This window comes from Tamandua tetradactyla, chromosome 3 (assembly GCF_023851605.1).
Source record: "Tamandua tetradactyla isolate mTamTet1 chromosome 3, mTamTet1.pri, whole genome shotgun sequence".
Taxonomy (NCBI): domain Eukaryota; kingdom Metazoa; phylum Chordata; class Mammalia; order Pilosa; family Myrmecophagidae; genus Tamandua; species Tamandua tetradactyla.
This window is the reverse complement of record NC_135329.1, coordinates 13179020-13197261: the sequence shown is the minus strand read 5'-3', so window position 1 is coordinate 13197261 and position 18242 is coordinate 13179020. Positions and strand designations below refer to the sequence as shown.

General features: G+C 50.1%; 2 protein-coding genes across 4 annotated transcripts in view; one reads left to right on the top strand and one right to left on the bottom strand.

The window, feature by feature from the left end:
* Positions 1-8547: 8547 nt before the first annotated feature.
* Positions 8548-9429, top strand: LOC143677034 (histone H3.3A-like). The gene has a single exon (XM_077152500.1). It carries the CDS (start codon positions 8638-8640, stop codon positions 9046-9048), a length of 411 nt encoding a protein of 136 aa, XP_077008615.1. The 5' UTR covers positions 8548-8637; the 3' UTR covers positions 9049-9429.
* Positions 9430-11163: 1734 nt separating this feature from the next.
* Positions 11164-18242, bottom strand: part of TOGARAM2 (TOG array regulator of axonemal microtubules 2) — a 57532-nt gene continuing 50453 nt past the window's right edge. For all 3 annotated transcript variants that reach the window (XM_077152496.1, XM_077152497.1, XM_077152498.1), the window contains one exon: positions 11164-11636. In XM_077152496.1, the coding sequence (XP_077008611.1) occupies positions 11380-11636 (257 nt within the window). In that variant the 3' untranslated portion in view covers positions 11164-11379. The remainder of the gene's footprint in view (positions 11637-18242) is intronic.

Here is an 18242-nt window from a genome sequence, read left to right as displayed (position 1 = left end):
CCCGGTGACTACTTGAAGCCTTCCAGTTGTACAAATCAGGTGAAAGCTTTTTCGCTTTTTTAAAGATTAAGTGGTGCATAGCATTGAAGTCCCCATTAATTAAGAGCTTTGCTTAGAAATGCTCCAGAGACAAGAAGACTGAGCAGGAATTAATACACGGAGCCCCACCCCCCACCCCCACCTTCCCCTCTTCCTAACCAAGCTCTGCTCAGGCCCCAAATGTGAAGTTTCCAGCTGGAGCCTGAGCTGCCGGCCTGGGGAAGGCCCCGCACGGCCTGCCCACCTTCCCCTTAGGCCTCTTGGCCAACCTCATTCCCGATCATCTGCAGAACTTCTGCTGGAGCTGAAAGTAAAAAAACAGCCATTCATGCCAAAAAAACCTGCTTCTGCCAGAGAGCTAGTGTTTGTGGTAGAGCCTGGAATTTTTCCATCAGAGGCTGTGGCGTGCTTTCTATTTAGAAAAGAATTTGCAGTGACTGGGTGACTCAGTGCCTCTGAGTGTGTTGGCAAGAGGCTTCTCACCCACAGGGTGCAGCTAAGGGGCAGCCTGAAGACCTGCCACAAAGCTTTTTTTAAAGTTTGGAAAAATTATAGATCTCAAATCCTTTCTTTGTTGAAACAGATCGGGGGCTCAGGAATATGTTACACTTGGTTCTGAAGACTACAGCTGCCTCCCCCAGGGATAAGCCATGATTCCAGGTGATTGCACCCCACTATGACTTGTTTAGTTATTAAAATGGGGCGGCAGGGAATGTCCGCCCGAAGAACAGCTGATAAAACCACTGAGAGACCACCACCCACTCCCCTTTGTGAAATTTCTGTACATCTCCACACATGTGCTCACATTTCCTCAGGTTTCTGCACTGAACATCCCAGCCAAGCTCAGGAGTGGCAGGGCCAGTTCTGGAGCCAAGCTGCACCCAGGCATGAGTGCATGAGAACAAGCCAGGTTTAAGGAAATTGTTTGCTTTAGATCCAAGCATCTAAACAGTTAGGCAGACAGCACGGGAAACAAGGAGCTGGGCTCCAGGTAAGCCCAGCTTGGAGTTGAGGAAGGAAAGCAGGAGGCACAGCGTAGAGAGACCCGGCTCACAGGTAAGCAGCTTCAGGAAGTTGAGGTCAAAAGGTGGACCACACCCCATGCTAGGAGTCCACACGGTTGGAAGAAACAAGGCAGAACCCCAGCTATAGAGAAATAGGACAGAGACACAGTTGATGAAACTGGGGTTCAGTGGGGGGATAGGACCCCGTGAATGATTAAAAGTCTAGTTACTAGAACAAGGATCTGAAATGGGAGCCAGGTCATCAGTAAGGAGAAAGGGGGCTGAGTCACCAGCCCAGGCCTCCTCCCATCAGGCGCCTCATCCTACAACTCTGGGGTGGGGTTGAGTGTGTAGGAGGTAGCTGAGCTTGCCTAGCGGTGAGTCTGAGTTAGAGGTGGGCAGCTGGAAGCTGGGAGAGGTCAGCACCAAAACACATGCCCTGGAAGAGTCCAGAATGAGCCACTGCTGCCTCCCATCAACGTGGATGGCAGGAGGCTCTCTGAGATGAGAGGCTGCCCCCTAACCCCAAGCCAGGCTGGGAAGAAGCACCCTGCCCTCCCCGCTGGAGACAGTGGAGGATTCCTGCCATCTGGCCATGTAGCACCGCGTGACCCCTCTTCACCCCTCTGGAGGACCTTCACATTTGTTGAGCACCTGCTGTGTACCAAGACAACAGTAGGCTCATGCCATTTGCTACCACAAATGATGTAATGAGAGGCCCCAGCTGCCCCTATGCCCCAGCAACAGGGACACTGATCTACCACAGCTGTGGTGATGGCCAGGGACCCAAAGGCCATCAGAATCCCAAGTGAGCTTCCCCCAATGCAGATGGGGAGGGGTTGACAAGACCACAGAGCTAGGTGGCAATAAAGGTCAAAGGTGAAGCGTTGCTGAGCTGGCATGGGCCTGGGTGGGTTTGATAAGTTCATAGAAACTACTGGACTTATTTCAAATTACTTGCAAATTAGACTTTGTACAAAAGAAGTGAAATCCTCCGCAACCAATGTTGTGGCTTCAACTCAGTCTCATCCCTCTTGGAGACCAGGTCTTTCCATGACGCCATGTCCACAGGTGTGCTGCCGTGCAAGCCCAATCCCACAGCCGCGCTTGCCCACCCTCTCCACCTCCACCCAAGAGCCTAGTCCTTGCTGAACCAAATCCACTTCCCTTACTCAAGGGAGAAGGAAGGGCAGTCTTCATCTACTTATTATTTTAATTAATTAAGCCACAAGATCCAATCCACCTTGGTCCTTAGTGGACCTCTGAGTCAACACCTTTACATCACAGAGTTAGAAACCAAGAAGGAAGTTGAGTACAAAGGAAAAGAGGGAGCCCATCCCAGGAAATCAACTGAAAGGGCTACAGATACTCACATCCTTACTTGGGCCAACCCTGTTCAGGGAGGGCTGTCTTCATCCCCAGAACAGCACAGAGAGGAATGTTCGACTTAGTCCTTTATCCAGCACAGCAGGGATACAGCAAACAGTTTTGCCCAAGGGGAAAACACAATTTTCTGGTGCCATCAAAAGGATTCACAGAGAAAAGATAGTAAAAATATACTATTCTGGCAGAACAGTGATAGCTTTTAGCAAATATAAATACAATCTTCAAGATGAAATAGAACGTCTCTCTGCAGCCTCGGTCTGCGCCATTTTTCACTACAGTAGCATCCATGTTCCTTCCTCACATCCTATACCCAATTCAGAACCTAAAATAATCCGTGATGATAGAACCTGCAGGGCAGACAGACCAAAGTCTTTTCTTTCATTGTGAAGAGCTCGTGTTTGACAAGACTTGCCTCATAAACCCTATGATATGAATGAAAGGGGTTTTGAGAAGTATATTCTTTTCCTGAAATAAGCCAGTGGTTTGCATGTATCAGGGCAGCTGAGGCAGTGAGTTATGAGTGTCAGCGTGCTTGCCGATTAATCATCTGGTTGGCGGCTTACAGGCTGCCAAGACCCACTACATCTTCCAAAGGAAATCTTTTTCAAACGTAATTTATTTTTAAGTAGCCCCACATCAAAGAGTGTGTTGAACTGCTATAAAGTCAATGTGTTCTGGGCCCATATTAACGGAATATGTTATACTGCCCACCTGAAGTTTAAATAAAGTTCCATCAATCCATCCAGACGTTTTTATGAAATGTAATTAAAGGTGCATTGCACACGCAGAGGAGCAAACAGTTAATTCACTCAGCACTCTAATTCAATTTTATGGAGAACTCAGGACCCAGCTGGCTTGATTACACGCACGGCCCTTCCCAGAGTAACTTCACTGATTTGGGGGGGCTCCATGGAACCCGAGTCATCCAGAAGTCCAGGTTCTCTGTGCCGTCTCTCCAGACGCTCTTTCGGCTGGAGCGACGGTTAAGTGAATGCCTATAGATCAACGTGATGGGCCGAACTTGGAGGAAGAAAGAAAGGAGAAGAACAAAAAAGGAGGAGGAGGAGAAAGGAAGGAAGGATGTGGGAAACATAATGGCTCCTCTTAGGAGCCAGGGTTTACCACACTCCTCCTGATGCTTGGATGGAGGACAGGTGCCTGGTGCCGACACCCCCACAGCCCAGCTCTGTGGCCCGGCTTCTTCATTTGGAAAGAAGTTGCGGTGCCAGCCTCCTTGTCCTGCCGTCTGCAAGACATGGGCAAATTAGGCCGTTGTGTTTTTCTTTTTTTGTTTTTAACCTTTTTGAGCCATCTTGGAGACATGAAGTCATAATTGCTTGGCCTTTTTTGTTTGCTCACTTTTGCCATCTGTGCACTTTGAGATTCTGATGAAGAACTCAATACCATTTTTCTTAGTTTCAGAGCTGGGCTTTGATGCTTGGAGAACGTAAAAAACAGCTGTCAAACCAAGCTAGAACTGACCTCCTGCTTTGAAGGTTTCCAAGTCTTTTAAAGTAAAGAGGAAAGACTTTAAAACACTTTGCTTGCCATCACAACCACTCATGTCAAATACACCAAACGGAGAAAACAAATTAAGTTCCTGAGTCTCCCATCTATTCCGGTGTCACGTTGTGGAACTGTCTGTCACTCAGATGGTGAACAATTCCTTCCCATCTGCCGCCTCAACAGCAGCTTCCACACCAAACACTGGGAAGAGGCGAGAGTTAATGATAATTATACCCTGTCCTTGTACGGAACACTCTACTTCTTCAAAACACAATTATCTACATTGTTCCATTAAATCTTTGAAAAAATCCCATGAGATGAACAAAGCAAGTATTTTTTAAACACTCTACAAATGAAAAAAATGAAGCTGAGCGATATCAGGTTTCCTGTCCCAAGGACATACGGCCAGCTAGTGGCAGAGCAGGTCTCCCAGCTCTCCAGCCTGTCTTTGTTCTCACGCCTTCTGGGAAGTAGTGCTTAGGTTACTTCAGAGGGCAGCTCTGGAAGGAGCTGTCACAACCTGTGTTCTAGTTTGCTAGCTGCCGGAATGCAACACACCAGAGAAGGGTTGGCTTTTAATAAAAGGGGATTCATTTTTGTTAGTTCTTCAGAGGAAAGGCAGCTGACTTTCATCTAAGGTTCTTTCTTACGTGGGAAGGCTCAGGATGATCACTGCTGGCCTTCTCTCCAGGCCTCTGGGTTCCAACAACTTTCCCCAGGGTGATTCCTTTCTGCATCTCCAAAGGCCTGAGCTGAGCTGTGAGTGCTGAGATGAGGTATGCTGAGCCACTTAGGCTGTGCTACATTGCATTCTCTCATTTAAGCACCAGCCAATTAAGTCAAACGTCATTCCTTGCAGCAGGCACGCCTCCTAGCTGACTGCAGATGTAATCAACAACAGATGGGGTTCACGTACCATTGGCTCATGTCCACAGCAACAGAACTAGGTGCCTTCACCTGGCCAAGTTGACACCTGAATCTAACTACCACAACCTACTTGGAAGAAATTCCAGTTTTCCCCAACATTTGCAACCAGGAAATTATTCTTCATTCTAGCCAAAGTCTAGCTACAACTTTAGCCACCCCTCTTAAACTAGCTTGGATGGAAACAAAAGAAAATTTCCAAGAAATTGGTAAAAAAAAAATAACAATCCTCTCTACCTGTACCTTAACCATCTACTTCCCACATACATATAAATCTTCCCCTGATATTCAGAAAAATAGAAAAATATTTCCTCCAATTTTTTTCTCTTCATTACCAGGAACCCCCAGAGTGGGCTTGCAGGTGCCAGACAGCGGGGCAGAGCCAGACCCCTCCATGGGGCAGCTCTCGCTTTATTACAAGTTGCCCCAAAGCAGTAGAAACCAGTGGATAAGATAGAAGGGAAATGTAGACCTGGGAAACAAATTGCCTTCATGAAAATGATTTATTTAGCTTCTTTTCCCCCCCTTTGGCAGGGGACAGGATTGGCTGTGTTTATAAAACCTGGGGACTTTTAAAAGCTATTGTTTAGTTAATGGCTTCTGACACCAGCAGCAGAGGTGCTGGATCACTTTCTGGATGTAAAAATTCTCAAGGAGAACCCAAGGTGATGCTAATAACAGCTGTCAACCCACAGAGAGGTAATTATAAAGCTGTGATTAAAACAAAACAAAACTTTCCAACGATAGTGCCTTCTTTGTAACACCAAGAGACAGGATATGGCCAGGCCAAGATGCATCTTGAATAACCCCCAGCAATGCAAAGGGCCAAACTGGAACTCAGAGACACCCACCTACAGAGCAACCCAAGCACACAGATGATGGGCCATTCCTGCCCGCCCACTGCAGGACTCCTGGAATCCAGCTGGGAGCAGGCACCGTTAAGGTGTTGCTTCTCCAACCTGATTTTTAGGAAATTAACCAGGTTGCAAGATAAATTTGCAGATTCCCAGCCCCCCACTCCCACCCCGAGACAGAGCTATAGTTAGACTAGAAATCTGAGGTGGTATTTTTTTTTTCCAAAACACCTCTTTCCCCGTGCACCCAAAAAAAACCCCACCACCTCTCCCCAACCCCCAAGCAAATCTTCTCATCAACCAAGTTTAGGAAATACTGGTTTAGGGATGCTGAATCCCAGGTATGAGGGAACCTGGGAACCTAACAACCACTGAGAGAACTGAGCCTTGAGACTGTGACAGAGGTTCTCGGCCTTGCAGATGTATAAGAATCTCCCAGGACATGACTGAGTATTCAGACTCAGTAGGTCTGACACAGGACTCGGGGGGTTGCACTTTAACAAGCACCAGGGCACAATGCTGCCGCAAGCCAGCGCAGTCCCACTTTGTGAAATGTGCATTCAGAGTTTGGAAAAACCATGTCATACTCATAGATAAGGGACCATCCATCCCAGAACTATGTCCACCTTTGTGGACCCCTCTCTCTAGCACTTATGCCAGCCTGGCATAGAATGTCGATGCGAACACCCAGACATCGTCAGTGCTCTTGGCATATAGAAAGCCAGAACCTGGATTCCCATCCCACCAGAGGCCAAGTGCCTGCAGCATGCCCTGATGTCAGATCAGAGAAGACCGAGACCCTCTCTGCCCTGAAGTTCTCAGGGACCAGACTACCTCCAGAAGTCCATGGGATTCCAGTTGGACCCCTCAAAAGGCTCAGACTGACTCCAGGGAAGCTATCTAAGCTTTCTGGAACAGAAGGTGGAGGGCTTTGGAGTCAAGCAGACCTGCGTAGCAATCCCAGCTCCAGCCACATTGTAGGTATGTCTTGGGACCTGCCCCTCAAAGTGTGGTCCCTTCCAGACCAGCAGCACTGATGTCACCTGGGGATTTGTTGGAAATGGAGAATCTCAGGCCCATCCTGGACCTGCTGAATCAGAGCGTGAACTTTAACAAGAGTCGGGTGATGCCCACGCATCCTACAGTTGAAATCACTGGCTGGGGTAACTTGCCAAGCATCTCTGAGGCCCGGTTTCCTCACCAAGCAATAAGGGACATGATATTTTCCCTATAAGAAGCTGGGAAGAAGACCTGGATCATTGCAGACATCGACCGGAAGGCTGGCTCTTCCTCTCATCTTCCTTTTCCAGGTCTCTGTTCTCCTTCCTCCATTTCAGGGAGAGAAAAAAAAACACACAAGCCTTTCTACCCTCACAATTCCACCCCCTTTCTTTTCTTAATGGCAGAGCTGAGTTATAATGAAAGACAAATGTGTTCCGCATTCACGATCTCTTCTCTCCTCCAGCTGTAGGAGTCCACGGAGGAGGAGAGAGAAGGGAACAACTCTGCAGGAAAAGAGCTTTCTGGTTTTCTTCTCCACGGGGAGAGGCGCGGAGGTTGGCTGTGGGGGAGAGGTGAGCAAGGAGAAAAAGGGAGGCCTGAGAACAGTTCTAAACTCCTAGGAAAGGGGGCAGAACGTCCTTTAGTCTCGAAATAAGCCCAACACAGGTAAGAGTAGTTCTCAGTCTCCACAAAAGGCTTCGGCACTTTCACTCTTCCTATTCCAAGGGCAGCGCCCGCCCATACAAGACCCCCAGCACCCCCACTCACCCATCGCCACTTGCGCCTAAGGCAATGAGCCCCCCAAACATAATGGCCAACATTAACCTAGCACTTCTGGGACTCAAGGCCTGTGCTAAGGACTTAACATGAATTATCTCACAGGCCTATTATGGTGGGGGTTATTGTTAATCCCCCACCCACTACACACACACACACACACACACACACACACACACACACACACACACACACTCAACACACATTTGACTTCTAAGGAAAACAAGAGATCAGAGAGGTTGACAGGCTGGCCCAGATCCACAGGCCTGCAGGTGGCAGCACCTGGATTTAATTTTTAGTCTCGAGTTCCTGTCCCAATCTCAGGATACCCAGGGCCACCAGATGAGGAAGGTTTAGCCCAAAGCCATTGTTGCCTTCAAACTTGGGCCACCCACTAGAATCACTTGGGGTGTTAGCAAAATTTAAAAAACAAGAAAGAAAGAAAATACAGCTGCCTTGGGCCCCACTCCAGAAAACATGAATAAAAACCTCTGGCCTGGGCCCCAGGCATCAGAACCTTTTTAAAAATTTCACGAGGTGATTCTGAGCATAGTGAATATGAGAAACATTTGCTGTCTTAGAAGTTAGCAGATGAAGAAGGGAAGGGGATAACAAGGCATGAAAAGGCAGGGCGTGTGGGTGAAGTTTCCCCGCCCCCCAAGTAAAATGGAACCTACCCTCAGCTAATCAGAATTACTCACCTGCTTCCACCTTGGCCCTCTCCAAGGCTCTCTCCACCCCTGCGGAGAGCTCCCTTCTACTTTCAGAATGGGGTGCTGCCCGGCTCATGAATCACTCAATAAAGATCCTAAATTGTATGAAGAGTTTTTCAGTTATCAGTAGGAAGAGTTCCTGGCCGCCCAGGAAACCAGGCAAAGATTAGTTTTAAAGATTAAACCTTCCTGCACTCTCAGGGAAATTTCCATTTTGCTTATTTGGCCTTCCCATTAGGCTTGATTTTTTGCTGACACTCCCAACAGGCTCAGGTTACTCATAGGCTGTCTTCTCTTTGTTTTAAAAGTAATGATGTGGAATTGTGTTCGCAGCCGCGCCGCGCAGCCGTCGCTCTCCGACGCCAGCGCCGCCTCCAGCTCGCCCGAGCTCCAGCCCGAGGAGAAGGGGGGAAGTGAGGAGGTCTCCACGCCATGGCCCGTACAAAGCAGACCGCCCGCAAGTCCACCGGAGGCAAAGTGCCCAGGAAGCAGCTGGCCACGAAGGCCGCGCGCAAGAGCGCGCCCTCCACTGGCGGGGTGAAGAAGCCCCACCGCTACAGGCCTGGTACCGTGGCACTCCGTGAAATTAGACGTTATCAGAAGTCCACTGAACTTCTGATTCGCAAACTTCCCTTCCAGCGTCTGGTGCGAGAAATTGCTCAGGACTTCAAAACAGATCTGCGCTTCCAGAGCGCAGCTATTGGTGCTTTGCAGGAGGCAAGTGAGGCCTATCTGGTTGGCCTTTTTGAAGACACCAACCTGTGTGCTATCCATGCCAAACGTGTAACAATTATGCCAAAAGACATCCAGCTAGCACGCCGCATACGTGGAGAACGTGCTTAAGAATCCACCTTGCTGGGAAACATTTCATTCTAAAAAAAAAAAAAAAAAAAATTTTTTTTTCTCTTCCTGTTATTGGTAGTTCTGAACGTTAGATTTTTTTTTTTTCCCCATGGGGTCAAAAGGTACCTAAGTATATGATTGTGAATGGAAAAATAGGGGACAGAAATCAGGTATTGGCAGTTTTTCCATTTTCATTTGTGTGTGAATTTTTAATATAAATGCGGGGACATAAAGCATTAATGTAAGTCAAAATGTTTCAGTGAACAAGTTTCAACAGTTCAACTTTATAACAATTATAAATAAACCTGTTAAATTTTTCTGGATAATGCCAGCATTTGGATTTTTTTAAAACAAGTAAATTTCTTATTGATGGCAACTAAATGGTGTTTGTAGCATTTTTATCATACAGTAGATTCCATCCATTCACTATACTTTTCTAACTAAGTTGTCCTACATGCAAGTACATGTTTTTAATGTTGTCTGTCTTCTGTGCTGTTCCTGTAAGTTTGCTATTAAAATACATTAAACTATAAAAAAAAAAAAAAAAAAAGTAATGATGTGGGGAAATCTTTTGAGACAGATTCTCCCAGGAGCACCAGAGCCTCCCAGCCCCTCCCCAGCACGGTGCTCACGAGCTGTGGCTGGCAGAGCCCACGACCGCCTGCCAGGAGAGTAAAACCTGGAGCAGTGAAGGACAGCACACCCGTGCCAATGTGCATTGCTTGCTTTCCCACTGCTGTTTTAAACCTCTCCAGTCGGGAGAGTGGGTGCCACATACAGGGAGGGGCAACTTGGTGCCAGGGACGGGTTTGGGAGACAGGTCGTAAGGCAGGAAGGCAGGACCATACGGTCAAGCTTTATTTCTGCCTTCAAAATCCCTGCCAGATCTGTTGTCCCTAAGCTTCTACAGTTCTAAAAATAAAAATAAAAAAAACATGGAATATTCTGATAGCTTCTAAGCATCTTGAGAAGCAGGAAATGCTCATTAACCAACCAGAACCAAAAAAAAGTTGGCTCAGATGACAAACAAGCACAATTAATTAAACTGCATCAAACTTCAAAAATATTTAAAATGAACCTACTGGGCCTCTTTGGTGGCTCCCTGTCTAGGAGGTCTTTAACCCGCTTAGAATTGACAACCAGTTATCTGGTGGCAGAGAAGCCCCTGCTGCAGTCACAATTAGGGGAGAAGCTGCACACACTTGGGGCTGGAATTACCCAAGGCCACTAAGCGGCCTATGAAAAGCCCAGATCCCAGGAGAGCTGGGCAGCGCTCAGCAGGGGAAGAAAAGGGGCCTTCCCAGCCCAGGGGTATCCACTGCATTGGGAAATACACCAGTAGATGTGGGGCTTGCAGCCTGCTCTGGGCCAGGCTCCCCAGCTTGTACCTGGGAGGTGGGTCCCCTGAGGGCCTGGGGTCCCAGATGCAGGAAATTTGGCAAGGACGGGAATGCTGCCACATCAGCCGGCACAGGCCTGCCTGACCGGCGCCTCCTGGCTGCCTTGTTAACCTCCAGCTTCCCCGGCCAGTGTCCAGAGCCCGAGGCCCAGGCATCCCTCCCCATGGCCAGGACCCCGTTTCTCTGGCTGCTCCATCAGCTTCTCTCCGCTTTCCTCATGCAAAGCCTCTGCATGGCTTCTGAGCACCGTGCCCTGCTCTGTGCCCCAGCAAGCATTTTCACGTAGGGTATTTATTCCAGGTGTGAAACCACGGCAAGTAGCCAAAATGCCAACCTCTATTAGCAACACAAATGTCCAATTCCCTCTGCCTTCTGCGCAGCTGCGCAGCACCCGACAGAAGGTTCCCACGGACTGACCAACGGCGCGCGGGAAGCTTTGCCTGATGCCCGGAGATGTTCACTACACTCGCCTCGGATCAGACCCGCGGCAAATGGACCGGATCCAAATGACCAAACCAGGCTCTCTGGGTCTTGGGAAGGCTCGTCCAGCTCCCTAGAGCCTGTCCCGGCAAATGGGCAGTGAGAGCACAGCTCTGCACTGCTCTGTCATTCTTCAACACAATACTGCTGGGAACCGGCTCTGTGGCTGTCCGGTTAGTCACAAACACATTTATAAAATTCTCTGAGATAGAAAAAAATGCAAGATAATAAAACCTTAGAAAAATAAGTAATCATTTTATTTCTACTTCAAAATAGACTATGCACATCTGGAGCTCTCTAAGGCATGGCCTACGGGAAATCCGTCCATCATAAAAATCAAATAAAAATAGCCACCGCCATCTCAGATCCATCCTTAATCCAGCTGAAAGGGGTGTGAGCTGCCCGTTGCCCCACAGGGTCCCAGCCAGCTTTCGGGGACCCGGCGGCGACCTCACAGGGGTTCGGCGTCCAGAAGTTCCTGGAGCGCATTGAGCACGGGCTTTGGCTGCCCGGCAGCGAAGTCCCGCAGCCGCGAGCCCATCTGCTCCTGGAGGCTCCCGCACAGCCGGCGCAGCGCAGCGCGGAGGGTCCCGCCGAGCCCGGGCACGGCGCCCTTCCCCCGCGCGCTGCTCAGGAGGTACCAGAGCACCGGCAGGACGTGTCGCTCCACCGCCTGAGGCTTCCGGGGGTAAACTGAGGCCACCAACACTGTCGGGCAGGAAAGAGCAAGAGTCACTCGTCGGGCACCCCCCCCACTCCCCCTGCCCCCTCCCAGGAGACCGACCCTGGGCAGCCCGTGGGGCCAGTTTCTCTTCTAGCCCCCTGCTCGGGGCCCACCATGGACCTTTTAGGGTCCCAGAAAATGTCCTCATTTTCTGGAATAAAAGGAAGATAGACAGGCTGGATTATATTTGTTTTTATACCAACCGGAAGCAAAATACAATTGTTAATGTTTTCTCCTTAATGGGTAAAGGGGCTCGCCAAGGCAAAAGTGCCCCGGGCCAGCATGTCCCTGCAGCTGGGGACAGAGGAAGGGGGTACACATCCCCTGCCCCGCATTCCAGATCTGCCTGGGCTCTGAGCCAGCTGCGCGGGCCTGAGAAGCCACCCGCCTTTCAGAGCCGCTTCCGCATCAGTAAAGAGAACGACCCCACCCACCTCCCCAGGTTGGCGCAGAAATCAGACACTAAAGTGTCCGAGAAGAGCCCTGCCCTTGGCAGCCAGGGGACAGGCGGTGGCCAGCGTCAGTCCCGCTTTCACCCACGTCCCGGCCGATGAGAGTCCGTGCACGCACCGGAGGGAAAACGGGGTGCAGAGAGAAGCCCGCACCCTCTCAGCAAAGCCCGGTGGCAAACGCCAGGGCTGGCCGCAAGTGGGGACCGAGGTGGCGTGGCCCCTCCCAGGCGGAGAAAACCGCAGGCCACGAGGCAGCCAAGCCCTTGTCACGCGTCCAGCTCTCTCCAGTGATGACACACGGCCCCCACGTCTGGGGACCGACACCCCAACCCTCTAACCCCAGAGAAGGCAGCCGAGCCCTCCACCCCCGCGCCCCAGCCTCAGCCACGTGGCAGGGCAGCGTGGAGGGGAGCCGGGCACCGGGTGTCAGGGGCAGGGACCTGGGTGCTCACGGCCAGTGCGCCCGGCCTGGCATCGCCGGGCCGACAAACGACCAGGGAGCCGCGTTTATTTACAGGCGGGAGGTTCGCTGGCCCTGCCCGAGAAGGGCTGCCCACGCCGTCGCCCCCGCAGCCCTGAGGGCCAGCCCCCCCCCCACCCTTGGAGGAGGGAACCAGCCTCAGGAACTTGCCCAAGACCCACGGCTCAGGAGGGCGGCGCTGGGGCCAGAGGTGTCCCCCCACACACAGCCTCTAGGGGTCACGCCTTGCGCAGGCTGGCCCGGAGTTTCGTTATACTTTTAATGAAACCCCCATGTGTCCTTGCCCTTGGCAGCTGCACGTCGCCCAATTCTTCAGGATCCCTTCTTCCGGCCAGGAGCCCCCAGGGTCCCTCTGATCTCAGAGCCAGCCCGGGACAGTGGGGAACCAGGTTCGCCGACCTCGCCACCCCTCGCTCAGCCCACCGCCATTCAGCGGCCTTCCCCGTGGAACAGCTATCTTGGCTTTGGGGCCATACCCCACGGGGGTCTGCACCCCAAACCATGGAGTTTCCCCTGGGGAGACCCTCAGAAGGCTCAGGGGCAGTGGTCCTCGCCAGGGCAGAAGCAGGCTGCACCCCGTGAGTCAACTCAGCCACATCCACGGTCTCTGGGAAAGACTCCAGAGGAAAGAGGCCTGGAGCCACTTCGCACAGTGGGGCACGGAGGGGCACCAGCCACAGGACGGGAGCCCTTGCCCCCTGGGCTTGGACCAGGCTGTGGAGAAAGAGGGCAATAAACAGGAAATACACACACACACATACCCAAAACCCCTACTCAGCCCCAAGGACAGGGTGGGAGGAGCAAGAGGTGGGGTGGGATGAGGAGATGTCGAGAGGAAGGAGGAAAGAAAATGACTATGACCCGCTCTCAACAATTCCAGTCCATGAGCTTGTAAAGTTTCCACTGAATCTCAGCTACCACGGAAGGCGAGAGGCTTCCTAGGAACCGGGCGAGGCAGGGCAGCTCTCCTCCCTCACTGCCACCAAGGGGTAGAGGGGGCCACCTGCCCAAGCAGAGCCATCTGCCCCCCACCCGTGCCCTCACCGGCTGCTCTTCCCTGACACGCAGGCACCTCGGAGCAGAGCCCCCATCCCCCCCCCGGACTGGGGGACACGTCTGCACCCCAGAACTGCAGCCCACGCTTTCTTCCCAGCTCCCCTTTGCTGTCAGAACTTGGGCCAGCAGGGACCACATGCTCAGGCACCGGGGTCTAGAGCCTTGGGCTGGCAGGGGTGGCAGCAGCCCTTCCGCTGTCATCCTGGGGAAGAAGTCCCCATTCAACTCTGGCTTCAGCAGCCCGGAGGTGATTAGACAAGATGTTCTCCTATTAAGCCGCACGGTGATTAGTCAATGCCTTGCCCATCAAAATTACCTCCCTGTGTTTGCTGAAACCCAGGAAACAGAAGAGCTAGGGAGAAATGTTGCACTTTTTTGAGGTCTCTTGGAAATAGATAGCAAAAGTGATCTAAAGTTATAAATAGGATAGAGATTGGGCAATTGGTACTAAAGGTACACAGACTGTGCAACAGGACTGAGTGTAAAAATTCCGAAGTGGATAGCACAATATTACCTGATTTAGCAAAATAATATAATACACTGAATGAAGCTGAATGTGAGTATGATAGAGGGAGAAGGACTGGGGGCACGCATGAAACCAGAAGGAAAGATGGAGGGTAAAGACTGATACAGTATAATCTAGGAATGCCTGAAGTATACAATGATGGTGATTAAATGTACAAATTAAAAAATGTTTTTGCATGAAGGAGAACAAATGAATGTCAGTATTGCAGGGTGTTGAAAATAGATGGTATATGGGGAAAAGTACAATCAGTGTAAGCTCGGGTCTACAGTCAACAGTAACATTATAATATGCTTCCATTGAATATAACAAAGGCATTATGCCAAAACTAAATGTCAACAGGCAGGGGGGATTCAGAAAGGGGAATGGAGTCTGTGTGGAAGAAAAGGAAATGTCTTCAGATAGAGTATGGAGGTGAAGGCGTGTCTATACAATTAGGCTGGATAGTATGACGTGTGAATAAAACTGTTTAATAATGAACAGAGAGAAACAAGTGCTAGAGAAAATGCAGAGAAAGAGATGTACCTATTCACCATCGACAGGGAAATGAGAGGTGCAGCCCCTTGGAGGGCAGTGTGGTGGGTCCCAGAAGGCTAGGGGTGGGGTTGCCGTATGATCCTGTAACCCTGCTGCTAGGTATATACCTGGAGGAACTGAGAGTGGGGACAGGAATGGACATTTGCACACTGCTGACATGGTGGCAGTGTATGCAACTTACAATGGATGGAGGTGGCCTAAGGGTACAACGACTGAGAGAAGAAAGGGGATACTGTGGTGTAAACATATAAGGGACTACCGAGTGGCTGCAAGAAGGAAAGAAGCTGTGAGGTCGGCAACTAGGTGAATGAACCTTAAGGACTGTGTGTTCAATGAAATGTCAGGAACAAAAAGATAAATATCATCATGCCTCACTCATGTGGACTAACCATAATATAAAAACTTGGTGAATGAAAGTCAAGAACATGGGTTATTAGGTTGGGACCCATTTGTAAAGGGTCCTAGATTGTAAGCTCTTACAGCAGTCACATGTATTCAGGAGGTGGAACTGTTAATTCTAAATTCTGAGACACTGAGCTGTTTGTATATAACAAGGTCTTTCCCAGAAACTTCTGGTATTTATGTGACACCCGGAACTCAGAGTTAAAGCTCTGAAGCTATGAAAGTCAGCACTAACCATATAGCAACTGTTTCAAAAGGTTGAAAAAATGACCAGGCATCAAGTAGAGATATGAATGGAGCTGATCTGGATAGGACTAAGGTATATCAGAAGACCAGGTAAAGGATGAGATCTTCCATATTTTAAAACTTCAACTTCTGTGTGAGACTATAAGGAGAGATGTTTATTGGGTGCAGAATTTATACTTTGGGTAGTGCATTTCCTAATTCAATTTGTATGGTCAGTTTAATTAAACCCATAAGTACATGGAACCTTGAATAAGGTGTGAGATTTTGTTGGTTTGTCCAGGTTAGTGTGACACCCCAATAAATACCAGAGTCATTTGGATAGTGAATAAAGATGTACTTGCAAGTCCCCTTGGGGGAATGGGGAGAAAGGGGAAAATAGTCAACTTCCCCATTTGGAGAATTTCTGATATTCTCACAAGCAGTGGGGACAACCAAATCAATAGACTGAGCCGTGGATCTTGGAGTTCACCCCTGTGAAACTTACTCCTGCAAACGATAGGCTAAGCCTACTTAAAATTAGGCCTAAGAGTCACCCCCAGAGAACCTCTTCTGTTGCTCAGATGTGGCCTCTCTATGCTGACACAGCAACTGAACTCACTGCCCTCCCCCCTACATGGGACAGGACTCCCAGGGGAGTAAATCTTTCTGGCAACATGGGACAGAAATCCCGGAATGTGCCACAACCCGGCATCATGGGATTCAGAAAGCATTCTTGACCAAATAGGGAAGGGAAGAAATGAGACCAAATAAAGTTTCAGCTGAGAGATTTCAGAGTCGAGAGGTTATCATGGAGGTTATTCTCATGCATTATATAGATAACGCCTTTTAATTTATGGTGTATTGGAGTGGCTGGAGGGAAGTACCTGAAACTGTAGAGTTGTGTTCCATTAGCCTTGTTTCTTGAAGATGACTATATAATTATATAGCTTTTACAATGTGACTGTGTGATTGTCAAAACCTTGTGTCTGATGCTCCTTTTATCTATGGTATGGGACAGATGAGTAAAAAATATGGATAAAAAATAAACATGGGGGAACAAAGGTTAAAATAAATTGGGTAGATGGAAATTCTAGTGGTCAATGAGAGGGAGGAGTGAGGGGTATAGGATATATGAGATTTTTCTTCATTTTTATTTCTTTTTCTAGAGTGATGCAGATATCCTCCAAAATGATCATGGTGATGAATACACAACTGTGTGATGATATCATGAGCCACTGGTTGTACACCAAGTATGGAATGTTGTATGTTAAGAATGCTTGTATGTTTGTATGTCAACTTTTATCAATAAAAATATTTTTAAATATAAACGTGATCTAAGGTGAGGCTGCTTGCCCACTTCTGGGCCCCCTCAATTAATAACCAAGGACAGGGGAGGGTTTCTCTCAGAGAACGCGGATTTCAAGCAATGGGAAGGCACCCTGTCTGGTCCCCGGGTGACCCCAAAATGTGCCCCTGTCCTCGCCCAGGGCACCCTGAGCCCTGCGTTGTGGCCGCCACCATGGCCCCCACCCTGCCTCACTTGCCCACCTGCGGGGGAAGGCGCTGGCACGGCCAGGGACACTCAGAGGGGCACGTGACTGACAGAAGTCAGGGGCTGCAGAGGGCACAGAGAGGACTGGACCAGGGCACAGAGGCAAGGCCAGGAGCAAGGTGGGGCAGGTAGGGGCGGGGGGGAGGGCAGCCAGCTGCGGGGCACTCTCCCAGAGGTCCCTTACTGCTGGGGGGTGCGGCCCATAGAGCTGGGCAGAGCCGGCTTGAAGGCCTGGATGGCACAGGAAGGTCAGCAAAGTAACCAAGGCGGGAGGGCTGGGGAGAAGGGCACAGGCCAGAACCCAGGGTGAAAACGGGCCTTCTGGCCGGGGGAACAGTCTGCTGGCCAGCAAGCAGCCAGGCGAGAGGATGGGTCACCCACCATGCCATGCAAGGGGGCAGCTGCTGGGCAGAAGGCAGGGGCTGCCTGGGGAGAGGCAGCCAGCCAGGCCCTAGCCAAGGTGCCTCGGGCACTTATCCTTTTTGAGCCTCCTTTTCCTTCTCTCTACACAAGGGACATCCCAGCATTGTTCTGAGGATGGAAAGATGGACTCAGGGCATGCAACTAGGGGTGGGAGCAGGGTAGGAGGAGGCTGGAGGGGGAGCAGGGCCAGGCAATGGCCAGCCTTGCGGGCCACCCCAGGGGGCCACTGTCCTGAAGATGGTGTGGTGAGAGGACAGACTAAATCCTCCTCCCTCCTCCCCACAGGGGCCCTTCACAAGAAGCAGAAGCAGTCTCTCTGCAAGCAAGAAAAGTGATAAAACTAAGTGAACAATCTGCCTGTGGTGGGAAGGGACCAGTCGCAACTGTGTCTGTCGGCCTCAAATCCTGTGCTCTTTTCATGTAGCATTTCGAGGGCGCAGAAGCAGGTTTCAATCCTGGAATGAAATCTCTTGAGACTCAGCCTACAGGCTCAAAGCACAAATAGGACTGGTGCATCATTGTCTCAACCAAAGCTTAAACGAGGCAGAGCAGATTCAGGCTAATTCCCTACTCCACGCAACACAGGCCCAGGCCCCTGGCCGCGGGTCACACGGGGCTGAGTCCAGCCCAGGCTCTGCCTGCCAGGCTGTGCATGCCCAATTCCCACAACGATGTCCGTTCACCAAGCTGTGAACCCACAAGGCAGCGCTATCCAGAATGGTGCTTTTTCTGATTTGCAAAAAAGGTACCTTAAGGGCTAGTGAAGCCCTGTTTGCAATGAGGAAAAAAATACAGAATGCTTTTTACAAACAATTATTTCTGTTATGTACCCACCTGCCTCATTTCATCCAAAAATAAAGACGGTCTTTTGGCAATGCAGGGATTGGCACACACAAAAAGACAGAGCATCAAAAATGTTAAATGACGTGTGGGGATTAT